Raw genomic sequence first — 17069 nt, forward strand, 5'->3', positions numbered from 1 at the left:
ATATTCCAAACCGTTTTGCGTGAGATGCGTCGTCGCCCATTCAGAGCGACGCAAGCGAGCTTTAGACTTTGCTCAAGCGTCAGTGCTTGTCTATGCACTATTTCTGTTTTGCGCTTGACAGAATTAGTGCACGCTTCTATTTTTAGCCTCTATTGTGCTGCATATAGCATATCCGGGTTGAAGCATGGGCGAAAGCAATACAAAATAACATAGCGTCGGGAATTTATCGGTATAGTCTTGTCCAGAGACTTGGCAACAGGAAGACGCAAAGTAAAAACTGAAATCTAATTGTGCGTCAGTATATTTAGAATCCGAGGAAAGTCCTCTATACAGGCGCACAATAACATTATCAACTTCCACCTTTACGCTGTTTCGCGCAAAAATGGCCCCGGGCAGTTTCTTAGAAATTGAATTTGAAAATCCGAAAGTACGAGGTTTTTTCCCTTGCGGCTGCCATGATTAATACGGCTTGAACATGAATTGACCATTAAGTGGCTAGAATTACTGTTTACTTTAGGGGCTGTGCCAATTATACACAAATCACTTTCAGTAAGTAAAAAGCGTTAACTTTTATTTCCACAACGCTTATTGCCAGATTGCACACAACATACCGCACAATTAAATTTTTTCGTGCTAATATCTTTGTGTCAAAAACAATTATCTTATCTCATTTGATCATCATATGGAAAAACCAACAATGCATACAGAGTATAATTCAGGTTGTTCAGTTTTCCGGTTAAATAAAGAATTTTCACTCAATTATCGTGTATAAAAAATTGGATTCCAAAAACCCCGGTGTTCAAATATACCGCCCCCTGCCCCACAAAAGACATTATTTATTCCGAAAATAGATATCAACCCGATAACCCTAAACATTTTTTGTACACCGGTAACTTTCGATGGGTAATTTCTCTTGAAGGTGCCATCGTGGAAAACAATGGCATCTGAACTAAAAATACAATTTCTGTTTCGCATGGAGTCCAGGTGCTAAGAATCGTTGCAGAAGTCGAATCGCTGGAATGCTGATTTCATCATGAAACCGATGACAATAGAGAAAAATATTTAACGGCAAGTTTGTAATTTGGTTATCAATAATCTGCGACACAAAACAACTTGTTGGTAACCCAAAAAATTTCATGATATCCAATTCGCCAAGTGTTTAAAAATAGAACACTTGTCACCATAATTGGGTGTGACGTGATCTGTAACGGTGACGCAACGTGACTGATGGAATGACATAATTTTGAGGTTCCCGTACCTTTTTCTCCATTTAAAACACTTTGTGATTTCGATGTGATTAAAAAAACATATATTTGGAAATATAAGTTACGTTGTTGCGCAATTTGTGGAAGAATATCTCATAGTGCGAAATCGCTTTCGTAACGTCATTGAATGATCCCTTCCGCACTTGTCTTGAAGTGGAATTTTATGATTACTAAAACAATCCAGCAATAGCGTGCTATATGGCGTACTGTTACTGTCGGAGAGGATGAGAAAAGAAATAAAGCAATTCTTCGTATGCTGCCGGACATAAACTTGATTAAAAATATGCTTTGGGGCAATTTGTTTTGTTTTCAAAATACCGTTTTTGTTACCTGAGTTTAAACAAACCCCAACTTTACGACAACATTTAAAAAATGTGTTTTAAGGAAGTAGACTTTAAAGGGTTCGAAAAACGGTATGAATTCAACGTGGGGGTTGAGCATGTCTGTAAACCTAAAACAATTACATTGGTATGACAAAACATCAATATTTATAACCCTTATCAAGTTTACCAAACGACTCCACCTCAAGTGGATTTGTAAGAGCACAAGCCAAATCCGGTCTGTTCACTTTGTTATATTTCACCGCAGTACACTAACCTTTCAATAGTTCGTTTTTTGCAAGTTTAAGGTGGTAGAACACAAACGTTTCGAATTTTCCCGATACACCTAAATATATCAGAGCGTTTTTCCGATCTCTGATTAAGAGAGGCTTTTCGTGTTTGCGATTAACGGGATTTCAGTGCATCATATGAAACATAGCGACGGGACAGTAATCTCGAAACTTTGGCCAAAAGTCACGTCTTGCGGCGTTTCTCAATTTCACCGTTACCTTCCCGGGAGCGACGGAGACCACAACAAAGAAATGCGCTACACCAGAGAATGAACTGGTAGTCGAAATGTATACACAAGCGCCGTACAATAGAGTTCGCAAGGATGTGTTGACGTTAGCTCCTTTGTGAGTATTATCGAAATGACGAAGCCGATTCATTTGCGCCATACGAATCAATAAGGACCCCTAAAATGTTGTGTGTTGCTGCGTGTATGTGCGGGCCAAAAACTTGTGTTTTTCACCCCAAAACGACGTGCAATCTTTGCTTTTTTGCACACAGAGATGCACTGTATAAGGCCAACAGACAAAGAAAAAAAACTGCTCTAATCTTCTTCCAACAGATGCGACGTCCAAGAAAAGTCTTTATGGGGAGGAATGCACGCGCACGCAAGTATTGGCGCACTGGCCGAGCGACGTCGTCACAATGTATACACCAGCCCTAAAATGAAAACACAATCGGCCGTTGATGAATGGTTACAGTGTATGACTAAAGGTGGCGTCGCCCATGGCAGTGTAGTTGCCAGGGCAACCGCGCAAAACAGATGAGAGCGGGCCAATGGGACGCAATCCTTGTCAGTCGCAAGGAAAATCAAAGAGGGTTGCTTAGTCGAAAACCATTGCGATTTTAGAGGTTGTTGCTAACAATAAAAAGAAATAGAAAGTGTCTTGTTGCCTGTAATTTTTAGTGGTGTCGGCTTCGCGTAAAAATATTGTGCATGAATTTGTATTTACGAACAGCAACTGCAAGTGATTGACTGAAACCCAGTATTCGACCCTTCCGGTCGACAGGAGGAAAGCACGTCTAACAATTAACAGCAAAATTAGAATAGATGCATCCGGCCGAAAGGGATGATACAATAGATCCGTTTTGCGTCAAGTAAAAATAGACGAGCGTAAAAAACTATGACTCCTAAAACGTTGTGCGCGACTTTAATGCAAGTACGAAACTCAAAAGTAGACCAGTATTAAAGCTTGATCCTGTCTGATGCGTGTTATGACGATCACTAGCAGAGATAGGGCTAATGTATATGCTAAGGTTTGACTGTATTACGCATTTCACGGTGAGGCTACAATACAGCATTAGCCGCTGACTTGGTTAAAGCGGAATTTTTAGGTAAAAATACATTTGTGATAAATATGCAATAAACATATTTAGATTAAAGCAACCGAGTATCGGTTTGACACTTTAAACATGGTGTTGGATTAATGACCAACCCTTAACTGTTAACTACTCATTCTTATGCCCTCTATACTTGGACAAGATAAAAAAACGATATATTTATCTTTTTGCAATCAAGAGATATTTTTAGTTTGCGTATTTAACGTTAACTAATAAAGAAACATTGTTAAGTTTCTTGAAATTCGAAAAATACGTTGCTTTCTTTTTCTATATATTGGAATGTAATTTTTGTTACTGTGTACGTATGTAACTAATTAAAGACAAGGGTGTTTTAATTTAGCTTGAAATTACATGTTTAAACGAAAATAAATATTTATTCATTACCAAGATCAAAGCGTTTAAGCTGATCAGGGATCACAACTCACCGATTCACAAATCAAAGTATATCAAGCCTTAGAAGGCGTAATACCAATCAAAGCAGTCTCTCAGGCACTACCCTATAGCAAGTCAATGGTTAAAAAATCTGGGGTGGGATTCGAACCCACTTTTGTTGTTTAAAGGATTTTGTTCATTTTTTTTTTTTTTTTTTTTCACGGGGTTCGAACCCAGGACACTCCCGGGGACGAATCCCGATCAAGGGTTTTTTATGTCTGTATGTGGGTCAGGCGCGCCAGACCATTCGGTTTTTGTTCATTTTTCGCTACTAGTCGCTACCAGTGAAACAAACGCGTCACCTCACGTTATTTACTCAGTAGTGCTGTATAGGCATCATACGTTGTTCGGATTTTTAAAGATGGTTAAATAGACAGGCTCTCTTTAACATGGGTGCATGGGTACATTGCAACAGCCACAGGGGTACATGGGTATAAAGAGGTACATGGGAGTTAACTAAAGAAAACTGTTGGCCCGAGAGTTGCTAAATGGAGTTGCAGTGCTTATATGATTTCATAAGTGTCATTTTCTGTACATTGTTGTTCTTTTAAACACCGTTTTTCTTTCTTGAAGTTTCGATTTACGTACTGCTAAAAAAATCAACCAATTGTTACATTATCCAAAGTCATGCAGGGGGAGGGGATACAGGATTAGTTAAGTGTGAAAAATATACACGGGTAAAAATATACTGAAAAGTACTGAAATATAACGCCGTAGCTACAAGAACATCCTTAAATTGGATGTTCGGGTTTTCCTGAATCCAAGTGTTAGACATTGCCTTTAGAAAAAATGTAGGTCGCCTTGGGGTTATATTGTTGTTAACGCTGTATAGCATTAAGTGATCCGTCCACATTTAGCTTAACAGTCAACATAAACATGACCGGTTTACACATTAAGAAATTGGGGATTTTAAACTACTTAACACTGCAATATCATTGAATATGTTGGAAACTACCACAAAACAGGTGCCGCATTTGGGAACGGGGGGTTTGCCGAAAATATAGGTAAGAATCATGTGATGGAAAAAGTCCAAATTGTTTGTAATGCCAAGTAAAAACGGAACCTAATACGCCACCCAGATTCCCCTAGCCACCCACACATGTTCAGTATGGCCCACACAGCCCCAGTGAGCTTGAGTGACTTCTCCATACCTGTAGCGAGCACCAGCTTGGGCATGTGTCAACAAACCACAGCACAGTATCTTTCTCAAATGCTCAACGCACCATTGCGCCCATGCTGGCGATAACCAGTGTTCCCACGCTTTAAGATTTACCGGCAAGTACTTAACCCACGCGCCGAGCCGGTCTCCCTTCGATGCGTTTTACCTTATTTGGAGTCCTCGTGTCGTCATATTTTAAAGCTTACCTTTGCAGCTTTTCCTATTGTTTCGCGATTTAAAAGTATTTGTGTTTACAACGGAGGTTTTTGCGTGGGTGGAGAAATTTTTGTGCTGTTTTTTACAACCGAGCCTTAAAAATACGCCGCAACCGAAGTTAGTTGAAATTCCAAACAAACAAGCCAATATCGGTTGCCGAATGCTCTAACGATGACATCGTACAAAGTTTGCCGTAAAAAAAACTTTTTGTGTTAAAACTTTTTGGTGAGAAATTTTCGGTGTTACATACACATGTGACCCTTACGACACACAGAAAGTTTCAAGTGACGTTTCAAGGTTTAATTTTCATGAAAGTTTTACTTGAAACTATGTGCGTTCGATTTTATGCACCTGAAATTTAGTTAGACATATCATTGGTGACAACATTTTTGGCACCGATTTTTGCATTGTTTTGTTGTTGTCTGCGGCAGTTTGCAAAACACAACACATGTCATAGCACGTTATTGTGCACACAGCTTTGACCGTTGGCACGAGTTTGCATTTGAATTGCAATCGAACACAGGCGCGTTACTTTTTCGGCGTTTGCAACACCACAGCACATAAAAGATAAAGGCAAGTTTTTTTCTTTTCTTTTTTACCGTTCACACTAATGCAACCATGCCAAAATGCTTTGACTTACAACGTGTTTTTATTGCAACCACCCTTTACAATCATTGTATACTAAAGCCTTTTTGGTGTGGTGTTTCTTACTACGTTCATTTACAAGTTTTGCTTGGAGTGGTTGACACATTATAATTGGGTTTTGGAAACACCCGATGGAAAATCATACTGTTTTTAAAGGAAACTTTTATGTGACTAATCGAAAGCACCACTCTAATGTTGCAGTTGGTTGCTTAAAAATTCCAAACGAATCCCGATAACTTATTGTGCAAAATCGGTTTCTGTGGTAATATTGTTATTGTTCATATTTAGGTTACGCTTGAATAATCAGGTGCACGTGTTTTGATTGCTTGGCAACCACAGGAGCTACAACGCGAGAAGCCACACCACACCCGCTAGTATGCCGGGAACTGAATCAGAGTATGGTGACGACATCCGTTTATTAGATGACCTCACCAGACTTAAGCTTCGTCTTATTGACAAGGCAAGGATATATTTATAACACAGCACGTGAGGTGGTATAATGCCGGCTTCACGCCTCATGTTGCCATTGAAATGTTCTTTGACCGACAAAATTGCGTGGGCCTTGACGACTTAATTGCAGATTAAGCTTTTTATCTGTTGTGTGATAATGGCTTCAGATTGTGTGGGTGTGGGGATATAAGACGGAAACGGTTAAGACGTCAATGCCTAACTGTATCTCATAATGTTGCACAAGCCTTGTGTGCAAAATTTGATATATTTTAGTTGAACTTAGGGCGCTGTCGAAGCAATTGTGGCGCAACAGATAACCCCTTTTTCCCCTTGCGTTTGCACGATAGTCGTTCTCTTCGACAAACCGATTAACCCTTGCAAAGCATAAGAAGTAATTACCTATTGATTTACGCCTTAACCTACTTCAATCGTAAAACACTTGCCAGGTAAATTTGGTCATTCAACCGATTATGCGCCAAATGACCGCTTCGCCTAAAAATAAAAAAGTGCAATTCCAGATTGTGTACAGCCAAGTGGTTTCCTACCTTTGCGAACCCCAAGTGAGTTAATGGGATTGTTAGGTGAGGGGGGCTATAGGTAATTTTTTTAAGGGGATCGATAGGCAATAAAATGATATAGGGGGACTGGTGAAACAAAAACATTGTGAATCACTATAGCCAAGCCCAAACTAGGGTTTTAAAACCTATTGTGCAATTGTAATGAACTTGTTAACGAATTGAAAAAGGTTGGGAAAGTCCGTAAAATTTGTAAATGCGCATTCAAGTAAAATCTAAACAAAAGTTTTGTTGGTAATCTTTTGTGAAAAATTATTCCTCTTTCCATTTGGCGCCCCACCCATGACGCACGAACGACGGCGAAACGAAACATTCCCAATCGTTGCTTTCAATTTTGTTGCGCAATCTGTAACAGACAAAACCTTGAATTCAAGGAACTGCCCGCAGCGTCGACGCAAGGAAGCTGTGACGTCAATCAGTAACTTAGCGTGCGTCTCGTGAAGGGACTTTCCCTTTAAAGCAATTTATCTTCGCCGATATTTGACCCGTTGCACATCGCTATTAGTTCGCCTCGCTTGAAATCCATTTGCCGAAATGTACACTGTAGGATAACACCACGGCATGTTAAGTGCATTTAAATACTGCAAACTTAGGTTAATCCGGACCCTATTGGACCAAACAATTTGTCCGGATTAGGCAAAGATCCGGGTTAACCGATGTCGATCAGTTCAAGACTAATACCCTTACAAATCATTTATACCTAAAGTTTTGTCTGAATTATACGGATTAATCGAATCTGCTTTAAAATTTACTGTATAACTTTTTTTTTGGCTTATTGCAGAAATTGCATCATCACCCCTCGCCGCGTCTGGCCCGATCTCGCACACCAGACGTCTACACGCCACCAATATATCCCGGTAAGTAAACAATAAAACACAGTCTTATTGCCAATAATGGGTACAGTGCAAATATTCTTTTACTTTTTCGTTTACTTTTTTTCGGGAATGAACTGGGCAAAATCGACCATTTTCGCTTTAAGCATCAAAACATACCAGTAGCTCAAGCGGCTATAAACGGGTGTAACTGATGTGGCCCTTAATATCACTGGTGATACCATGAGTTTTGCCAAACGTTTGAACAATAAAGTATGTCGCGTTTTACGTCTGTTTGTGACGTTATTTTCATCATTAAAACATACTAGTCTTGTGCTTTTGTGGCGAAAATGTGTTCAAACCGTTGTGTTAAAAAAGGTTAGTCGGGCATTCTTTAGCCATAACATACAAAATAACAAACAGCCGGTATGTGTGAAGAACGTTTTCATAAAAGGTGTTCTATATTTTCAGAAATAGAAATTCACAGACATAAAGGGCGAGACAGCTATTTTGCATTTAAAGATAAACTCGTTGCGTAGCAACCACACGTCGGGTGTGTCAACTGTCGGCAAGTGCATTTAGTTTGCCGTAGTACATAAATGGTCATGAAAAATGAGACCTATCAGGGCAACGGAAATGAATTTTGCAAGACCTAGCAGGAGCAACGGAAATGAATTTTGTAGGACCGATCAGGGGCAACGGAAATGAAAACCATCAGTAAATTTGTTTTTAATCACTGTAGACGAGACTAACGTTTTACTAAAGGTTACCTTTTTCGCAACTAAACAGCATTTTGAAGAAAGCAGTTTATCCTTTATTTTTTGATTTAGCGCCTTGCTTTTCTCACCATTTCAACGAGTCTTTAATTAAAACAGAACGCTTGTAACTTTGCGTGTGCCATGTTTGAAAATACAAAAATATATTTCTAACAGCCGTTTTAGTCTTGCCAGAAGCGGGAATATCTCGTTCGGAAAAAGTCTTCCCAAAAAAGTTATGAAGGTGACATTACGCCTCAAAACTCGCCAATTTCTTGAAGGGTATTTCCGCCAATTTTCAAGGCGCGTGGGCAACAATACAAATAATTTGGTTCCGCCTTCAACAGTCTCTGGAACTGTAAATCTGATAACTTCATCAATGGTGCAAAACTGACAGCTACCCACGCGCACCGGTGACCTAGGAACAATATGATCTCGTTAGATAGATACATCATCTATAGTTCGTAAGTTGCACCTCTAAAGGCTTCAATTGTTCCGTTGTAATGCGGTTAAACATGCGTATGGCGGCCTTCTGTTAGTTGGAATTGCACCACGGTATATTATTTGTACACCGCAAATTGGATCACATATTCCTAAAGCTCCACAATTACTTAGGATTAGGCGGTTGAGCTGTTACGTAACAAGTTTTCACTCCCGGGCGTGGTGTAATTTGCTTGGAACACTTAAAAATTAAGGCGCGTTCGATTTTGAACAAATTTTCACATATGGGATGAAACCATGTTAGGTAACATTTGCGAAAAGTCCAACACTGTACACGTAAACATGTTTACCTCTGGATATGTAGACAAGTGCCACGTGGCGCAAATTGTGCGATTTGCCACATTACCTCTGCCGTATAGTTTCATTTTGAGTTTTTTTCAAAATACCATTTCTCGAGAAGGTGTTTTTGGCTCAACATACAACAATAACTATGCAAATATGATAAATGTCGTGTTTTGTGGTTGACAGAGCGAAAGAGAGACCGGTTTCATAGACGAATTGACCGACGAAATGAACTTCTGCAAAAGCTTTGGGTAAGACACAGATTTCATTTGTGATTTACTGAAATGAAAAGATTCAACAGTATTTGAGCAGTAATAATCCGCAACAACGTGCATCCAACACATGTGTGTAATAATGTAATAAAATCCCAAAATATCAAAACACGACATGCACTGTGCCTCACAAAATATGTGAAGATATATTTAGTTGTTAACATTAATAACATAGGAAAGAATGTTAAGTGTGTGTTTTATTGCAATTTTAAACACGCACTGCCAAACGAAACAGCGTGCTTTTTTGCACAGTTGCCAAATAAAAAAATCTTTCAAAATGACGTATTCTTTTGCTGTGTCATAACGTCACCAACCAAAAATAAACAAACGAAAAAACACAAAAAAACACCCTTGAAGATACCCATGGGTACCAGCCAATGGTACATTGTAAGTCATGTTATAGAAACCGAACAGTCCATGGCAGCCCAAAGAGAAAGTTTTGCATAACAGTTGTTGCCGTGTGCAATGACTGGACATGCTAAGCTGAAAAGAACTCGCTATGCTCATAGTCTTCCTGTCTAGCAGAAGGCATCTTTGCACGCCGGGCGTATTTTCGGCAACACAACACTCTTTTGACCCATCATCACGTGGCTCATTTGCATAGTTCCCAGTGCAAAGAAATATGTTATTCTGTTACTTTGCAGGAGGAACTAGGCAACGGCGGTTCGCACTACAGGCGTTACAGCAAGTCTTTGCCACCCTTGACACCGCGTCCGTTGACTAGACATGACCATCACGCACCGTGGATGGACGAGCATTTGTGGAACAAAAGCGGAAATACCAAGAAAGGTTCGGCCTTTGTGAATCGATTATAACAATGATTCCCCACTCTTTTGCATTTCCCGTAATAATTTCCATCCCTCGTTCTTTACACCCAAGGAGTGCAAACTGGGCCCCACAACCAAAATGCGTCCCACGTTTAAATTTAAAATGAAATGTGTTCCGCTACACTATTTCAGGGCAGCGTTTTTTGTTTCTGTAAAGATCAATTCGACTGATGCTATTTTGCGACCTGACAAGGTAATTGATATGTAACAAAGTAACGTCAGCTTGTGTTATAGAATATCACCGCCAGCGGTCAAATGAAGTTTTTTGTCCTTATAGGCCCATAAGTAATAAAGGATATACATCTTTGCTTTCTACCACCAAGGATGGTATATGGTGTTACTGTACAATTTTTCTAACAACCTAAAAATGGTTTTTAAACATTTAAGGTCATTTTTGGTTCATCATGCTTTAGATCGGTAATCAAGTCACGTTTAACAAACGTTTATTAACCAAATGGCGTATTTACCTCATAAAAACGTTTTAATCCAAACAAGAGCAGGTCGAGGACAAAATCCATATTTAACAACCTTTTATTTAGCAAAATAACTATACCTAAATTAAAAAGCAAGACAAACCACATTTATTTTCAGTCACAAGTCAACCCCATTTAGAATCGAAAATACTTCGATATGGTGTTTTATATTCCTGGATTAACCCTGTGACGTATCTATTTCAAACATCACGCGATAGACAGAACACTAACTGCAGTTCAATTTAAGACCTTGTCTGTCTGAATACTTTTTACTTTTTAAAGCACAGTCCAGTGGGTACGTGTACCTGACGTCAGGATGCATTACTTGAAATACGTACAAAGCGGCCAGATTTGGCCAATATATTTTAGTACAGGGGTATATGGGGCACACGTTTTTTTAATACTTATGAGTAACATGGGTTTGTCTCCGGAGTCAGACATTAGACTTGGTGGTTATTAATAGTTAGACTAGGCTTGTAAAAAGACACCTAAAATTGTCATTTGTAGACGTATTAGTTACACAAGCAAGCATATACGACAATCTACGCACAATGTATTATTTTAAAATAAACCTACATATGCAGCGTGTCTATATATGGAACCTTATATGAATAACCAAGTATTGCTCATCCAGCAGTTTTATTGTAAACAATCGACGTTCTTGTTATCGCTGTTTTACATGTGTGTGTTTTGCATTTTGTCGCTTTAAAAAGGAAGTTGTCCTGCAGGTTATGTCATTATCCTGATGAAGGCGTCTTGTATAGGACGTCGAAACGTCGATTGTTTACAATAAAACTGCTGGATGAGCAATACTTGGTCATACATTATGCCTGGCAGCAATAGCTTATTTCTTATATGAATAAGTCTTGAATATCCGTTTTTTCCAAAAACCGTTTCATTTTAGAATTCGCAATCGTTTACTTCTCAGAAGCGACTTCTATTGTCAACATGCATGTAGTAATTAAAATTTGCATTTTTGGTAAAGATGCGTAAATGCATAGATACGAGTCATATGTACGAGAATCTCATTCTAAACTTAAATATCAATAGTAAACAAACCCCGGGTTAAATTTAAAATCGTGTTCTTAAGAACATTCTTTATTTGCTATAAAGATCGAGCATTTCGTATTAATGCATTTGCATTTAAGCAAGAATCTATTTTACATTCATGAAATTGCGAACGTATGGCCAACATATGTGTAATTGGATTAGCAACATCAATGTACACTATATGAGTCGTATATTACTACCGAAAAGGCCCTTTATTTAGTACGTAAGAAGACTTTCTTCTATAGTAGCGACATGCTAATGGTCGCGGACATAACCAAGAGCGTTTTCTGTTGATTGAGAAAAAAAATTAAAATATTGAGAAAGTCGTATTCAAAAAACCATGTAAATATTTTCAAGCCTTGAAATTCACGCTTAGATTACGTAGCAACGAATACACATCTAAGAAATTTGTAATTATGCGTCATGCACATTTAAACTTATAAGAAGAAAAGCACTTTTGATTCAGGCGCACGAATTGCTTGTGACGAAATGCGCATTGTGAACATTATTCCATTTATCGGCATAGAAACTGGAAATGCTAGTATAAAATGCACATTTTCTTGGAATATGATGTTTCTACATTAGGCGGAGCAAATTGAACCTCTTAAAATATAAATAACCTTTTTTACAAACATTTTGTTTAATCGTTGACTTTAAATGGCGACAAGTCTTAAATTAATATTTCGGGTAAGTGACCTTATAAGGGACATTTTAAAATGCATTCCATATTGTCTGAATCTTTACTGTAGATTTCCGATGTCTAGTAGTAACAGCACTATTAGCGGATTACTCCAAGAATGTGATTACCTTGGTAATCAAAGCATGAATAACAACGTTTGTTATGATTCGCTGCTATCCAACAAAGACAGTTCCTTTCCAGGAAATTACAAAAATATTTGTACAAAGCCGCTCCTAGCACGAATATCATAACTGTGACAAGCCATTTGTATTTACCTTATTGGTTTCCAGCTACAAATTTGAATGAAAACCAAAACGATAATAGCTTGTCAATCCTGTGTCAAATTGCTGAATAAGAATGGGCAAGATCTTGCTGTAGGTGGTAACATGGTGTTAGGTCGGACGGGGTTCGAAGGTAGAGTTGTTATTTCAGGGCAAAATATTTTAAGATGAACATAAATTCATAACTGGGATCAGCCCTGAAGCGTCGATGCAGACCAGCGATCACGGCACACTCATATATAAATCACAGTACGCCAGGCCCATTGAAGGCGCTATACCGAATCAGCCGGTCACAAAATAGGTTTTTTCCCGGTTGTGTTGCGAACGGGAATGCCCACAAGTGTCCTAAGTCTTTTCAAGTGCTCTTGTGCATTTGAAGATGGCCATAGAAAAGGTTTCAATTGATCTTAAACTAGAAACGGAAAGGGGAAGCTATACTGATTAGACTGATCGGTTAATCACTTTCCGTGGAGCTATTAATATCTCTAAGGAAATTTCCGTAAATTATCGCTTGACTTCTGCATTTAAAACAACGCACGACACGCAGTAACTCATCCCCGAATAATTCCATTGCTTTTATAGATTTTACCACGAATATCAATTTGCTTGTGCGTGATAACGGAACTTAGATATGTGGTGCTTATAATTTCAGTTATTCAGAACAGACATTTAAGACAAAAAGAACAAAACGAAGAAAACCGATAGCGAACATGTGATTATTCCACCGGTCAAAATGTTAATTTGAATACGTTTTGCCAATATAGTTGCAATTCGATACACATTAGAAACAAATTTTACAAAATGTAACTTACAAAAAATATTTCTGACGTAATTTTGTCTGCAAATACGTATGCAGAAATATTAAATTTTGGTCGTTTTGAAAATATCTGTGTTTAGTTTATCTGGATAGTATACCAAAATCGTCGATTAAGTTGGTTTTAAAATTGGCAAAGTTGTTTTCATGCCAATTCGCTTTAAAATGTAACTTAAATTTTCATTTTAGAAAAGTGTTTTAGACGATCCTGTATGCATGTTTAATGCAATTTCACACTTTTTCATATGACTGTCTATAATGTTTATATGACTGCCTATTGTCCGTTTAAAACTTTAAATCCAGTACTAAGGGTGCAAAAGTATGTCCAAATACTGTATTGAATGACATCATAAACCAGTATAGGTTTAGGTTTCGTATAAGTTCGCAGTGTTATTTTTGGGAATGCCTGTCTTGATTTAGATCACTTCGGACCAAAACCCCCAAACTTTCCATATGTGCCAAGAGTTGTTACAAGTGTAAATTGCCAGCCGGCCGTGTTATCAATAGACATAGGATTCCAATTTGGGAATAACAATTTTTGTTAACTTTACCGAACACTTCCGTTTTTTGTGTGCCGATGTATCTTGTGACCGGCTACGTATCGTAAAATGGGATTTTCCACAATTTGAAGCAACCGTAGATGGTATGATGAAAAACTAATCTTAAACTTTTGACTTCCCTGTTTCTTGGCTCTTGTTTGGACTTACCACGCCAACTGCAACCGCAAAAACCAATTATAGTCGATTTGGGGATTTTTTAAGCCAAACCAACGTGGGTGGAAACGGTATGCCTTGTTTTACACTGTTTAAATTTTTCCCAAAAATCTTTGCGATTTACAGTATTTCAGCGGTGTGGAAAAGTACTATTGGGTCTCCGTCCTACTCAGGGGGCGGTAACGTTTATGTAAGACGTCTAATTAAGTGAACGACGTGCGTACAGTTATGACACGAACCGGGTGGGAATATACGTGGCTCGTAATGGCTATTTTACGTAGGAATTGTGACGGTATGAAATTTAACTGCCGAAAAATGTGTCGTTGTAATAATAGTGTGGGTGGAGTTAAGAAAATTTGTAAAAATGCGATGGAAAGCACGGTTTTGCGTCATCACTCAAACCGGCTGGGACTTCCCCTAGGGACAGTTGTTGCTGCGCGAATGAAGCGATGTGTCTTGATAGGCTTCTGCAAGCACCATTAAACTTCCCACGCACATTCATTCAGAACACAAACCCCTATATCTTAACCTGGAATGTGTGGTGTAACGCACAAGCCAAGAGGGCTAAATTTGCTGCAAAATCTATTTACTAGTAATGATTGCAAGCACATATTTGACATAGGCTAGTTGTAAATCTGGGAAAAATTAAATTCGATCACCTTGTAATTACACGTCAAATTGAGTCTATCCCGACTTTTAAACGATTATGACAATAACAATTTTAAGCAAACGCCAACATTTTAACCAACATTTTAATAGCCTACAAGTTAAACCAATGTCGACAAACTCAGGAGAATTGATACTCGTTTCAAACAATACGAAGTTGTATTTTTCTTAGGTGTAGTGTACAATGCATTATCCCAGCTGTCTAAGTGAAATGGTATGCATAGTAAAACATTGGTGTCATAAACTTACATAAGTGCCGGGCAATGTGATTTTTGCGACAAAGGGAACCGTTGACTGAACATTGATGGATTAGGCTGCTTAACAAGCAGTCAACGTCGCTACACAGTTTAATCTGTCAGTATATACAACATAACAATTGCACCACAATAAGTTTTGAACGCTAAGAATTACACCTTTTGGTGCAGTCTAATAATTACGCCACATTAAGCTAAAGGTACCAGCTTTCCATGAATGTATGTTATGCATGACGAATAATTTGGATGACGTAGGCAACTTTCAAACAATGGTTTGTTGCTGGGCCGCAAAGTTGAAACTATGAGTAATAAGTTAGGTGTTTTTTTTGCATTGAGTATGCAGAGAACAATATAAAACTGTATCATGCTGCACAAGGGTTTCGCAATTTTGTGACATAAAGAAACAAGCCTACCCAACTAAAAGTGCAACCTTTTAGATTTGATGGAGTTGATGCTGATACAGAATGCCCAAATGCAACAATGGATGATGACACAAACGCTGCAGCGCCAACAAGCGGCCACAGACAGCGAGACTGGAACTCATCACCATTATTATGATGCTGCAGGGCGGGCTTTGCCGCCTATACGAAGGTAAAGTGGAGATCAAACCGCTTAACTTACCGTTTTACGAGTGAGAAAGATTAGGCTTGCGAGCGTCACTTAGCGGCCATACCAATCGTAATAACAACATACCAGAAACGACATTACATAAATAATAGGCAAATAGATAAACATGACCTAAACTTAAACTTGATTAGGTTATTATGGTTTAGCCTGGCAGGCTCAAGACGACATGCCACCATCCAAGTACGAGTTGTGCATGTGTAGGTGGCTTGGAACCAAAATATTTTGCTCTTCACTTTTCGAGCTTGATTGGTCACTTGCCATTAAAAATTTGGAATAGATCACAAAGATTTAGAATATTACTTTGATGTCCGTTTTTCTGCTATAACTGTGCAACGCAGCTCTTGAAATCTTTATTTTGATAGGGCTGATGCGGGGAGTCAATACCCACAGGATTTTTTCAATGACAAAGTGGATGGCGGCAATAACTCAAGGGATTCAAGAGAAGGAAGGCGGCAAAAGGATTCAAGAGATGTAAGTAAAAAAAGATCAAAATGAACGTCCTCTCGTAATGCTAATGAGTTTTGCAAATCATTTTGTTTAGGCTGTTAAACTTGTTTGTCATTAACAAATCGAGGGACTTTTGTATAGCAATCCAAAGACTTGAATTGCAGATCAATTATTTGAACAATACCGGGTTTTGAATAAGCTTGCAATGACTTTTAAACAGACTATTTTGAAGAAGGTGGCAGAAATAGCTATGAAATTTCATTTTTCGTGCGTTTACAGTAAGCTGAATAGGCTACACTTTCAACGTTTGTAGCTTAGGTCAATGATAAAAATCAAGTTTTCAACTTGTTTTTGTGGTAGGGGGGATCGCCTTCGAAAGACAAGAACCGAAGAAAGAAACGATGAACGGTTTGACCATCTTTTACCGAGAATGAATAACTGAAGCAAAGATTTTTTGATACTTTTGAAACATTTGTTTAATTGCAGTAGTTTTTTGCCTAATATCGAATAACTTTACCTTTTCTAATTACCATTTCACTGTGTATATTTCCTCTACTTGGAGGAGCTAAATAATAAGACGCAGTGTTACCGACTCCTGCGACATCCTAAACTGTGTATTTCCCGCTTCATGCAACAAAAAAAGATTAGTCTGCCTATTACCAGTGCTTCTGTTGTTTGTTACCTTTTTCGCTGTCTGACCTCTATGTCTGTATAATACTCCAATGGTAATCCGTTATATAGTAGGTAAGTTAGTAGTGTATAAAACTATGCGGGCTTACGGAAAGGTTGTAACGCTTTCTGGTGCATCGTACTTTGGACTAGTAATAAATTCCTTCAGCCCAAATGCAAGTCTCTTGTGTGTCTCGGTCTTGATGAGGAAAATAGATGATTTCCCGTTACGAATTCCCAACCAAATAACCAGAAA

General features: G+C 38.4%; 1 protein-coding gene across 1 annotated transcript; it reads left to right on the forward strand.

Moving 5' to 3' along the window:
* The first annotated feature begins 3803 nt into the window (after positions 1–3803).
* On the forward strand, positions 3804–16988 carry LOC145218744 (uncharacterized). Its single transcript, XM_080086155.1, has 8 exons — positions 3804–5594; positions 5955–6126; positions 7473–7548; positions 9228–9292; positions 9958–10102; positions 15508–15661; positions 16060–16168; positions 16505–16988. Exons 2-8 carry the CDS (start codon positions 6043–6045, stop codon positions 16547–16549), a joined length of 678 nt encoding a protein of 225 aa, XP_079942281.1. The 5' UTR covers positions 3804–5594; positions 5955–6042; the 3' UTR covers positions 16550–16988.
* Positions 16989–17069: the final 81 nt, after the last annotated feature.

This window comes from Phallusia mammillata, chromosome 3, assembly GCF_965637545.1.
Source record: "Phallusia mammillata chromosome 3, kaPhaMamm4.hap1.1, whole genome shotgun sequence".
Lineage (NCBI taxonomy): Eukaryota > Metazoa > Chordata > Ascidiacea > Phlebobranchia > Ascidiidae > Phallusia > Phallusia mammillata.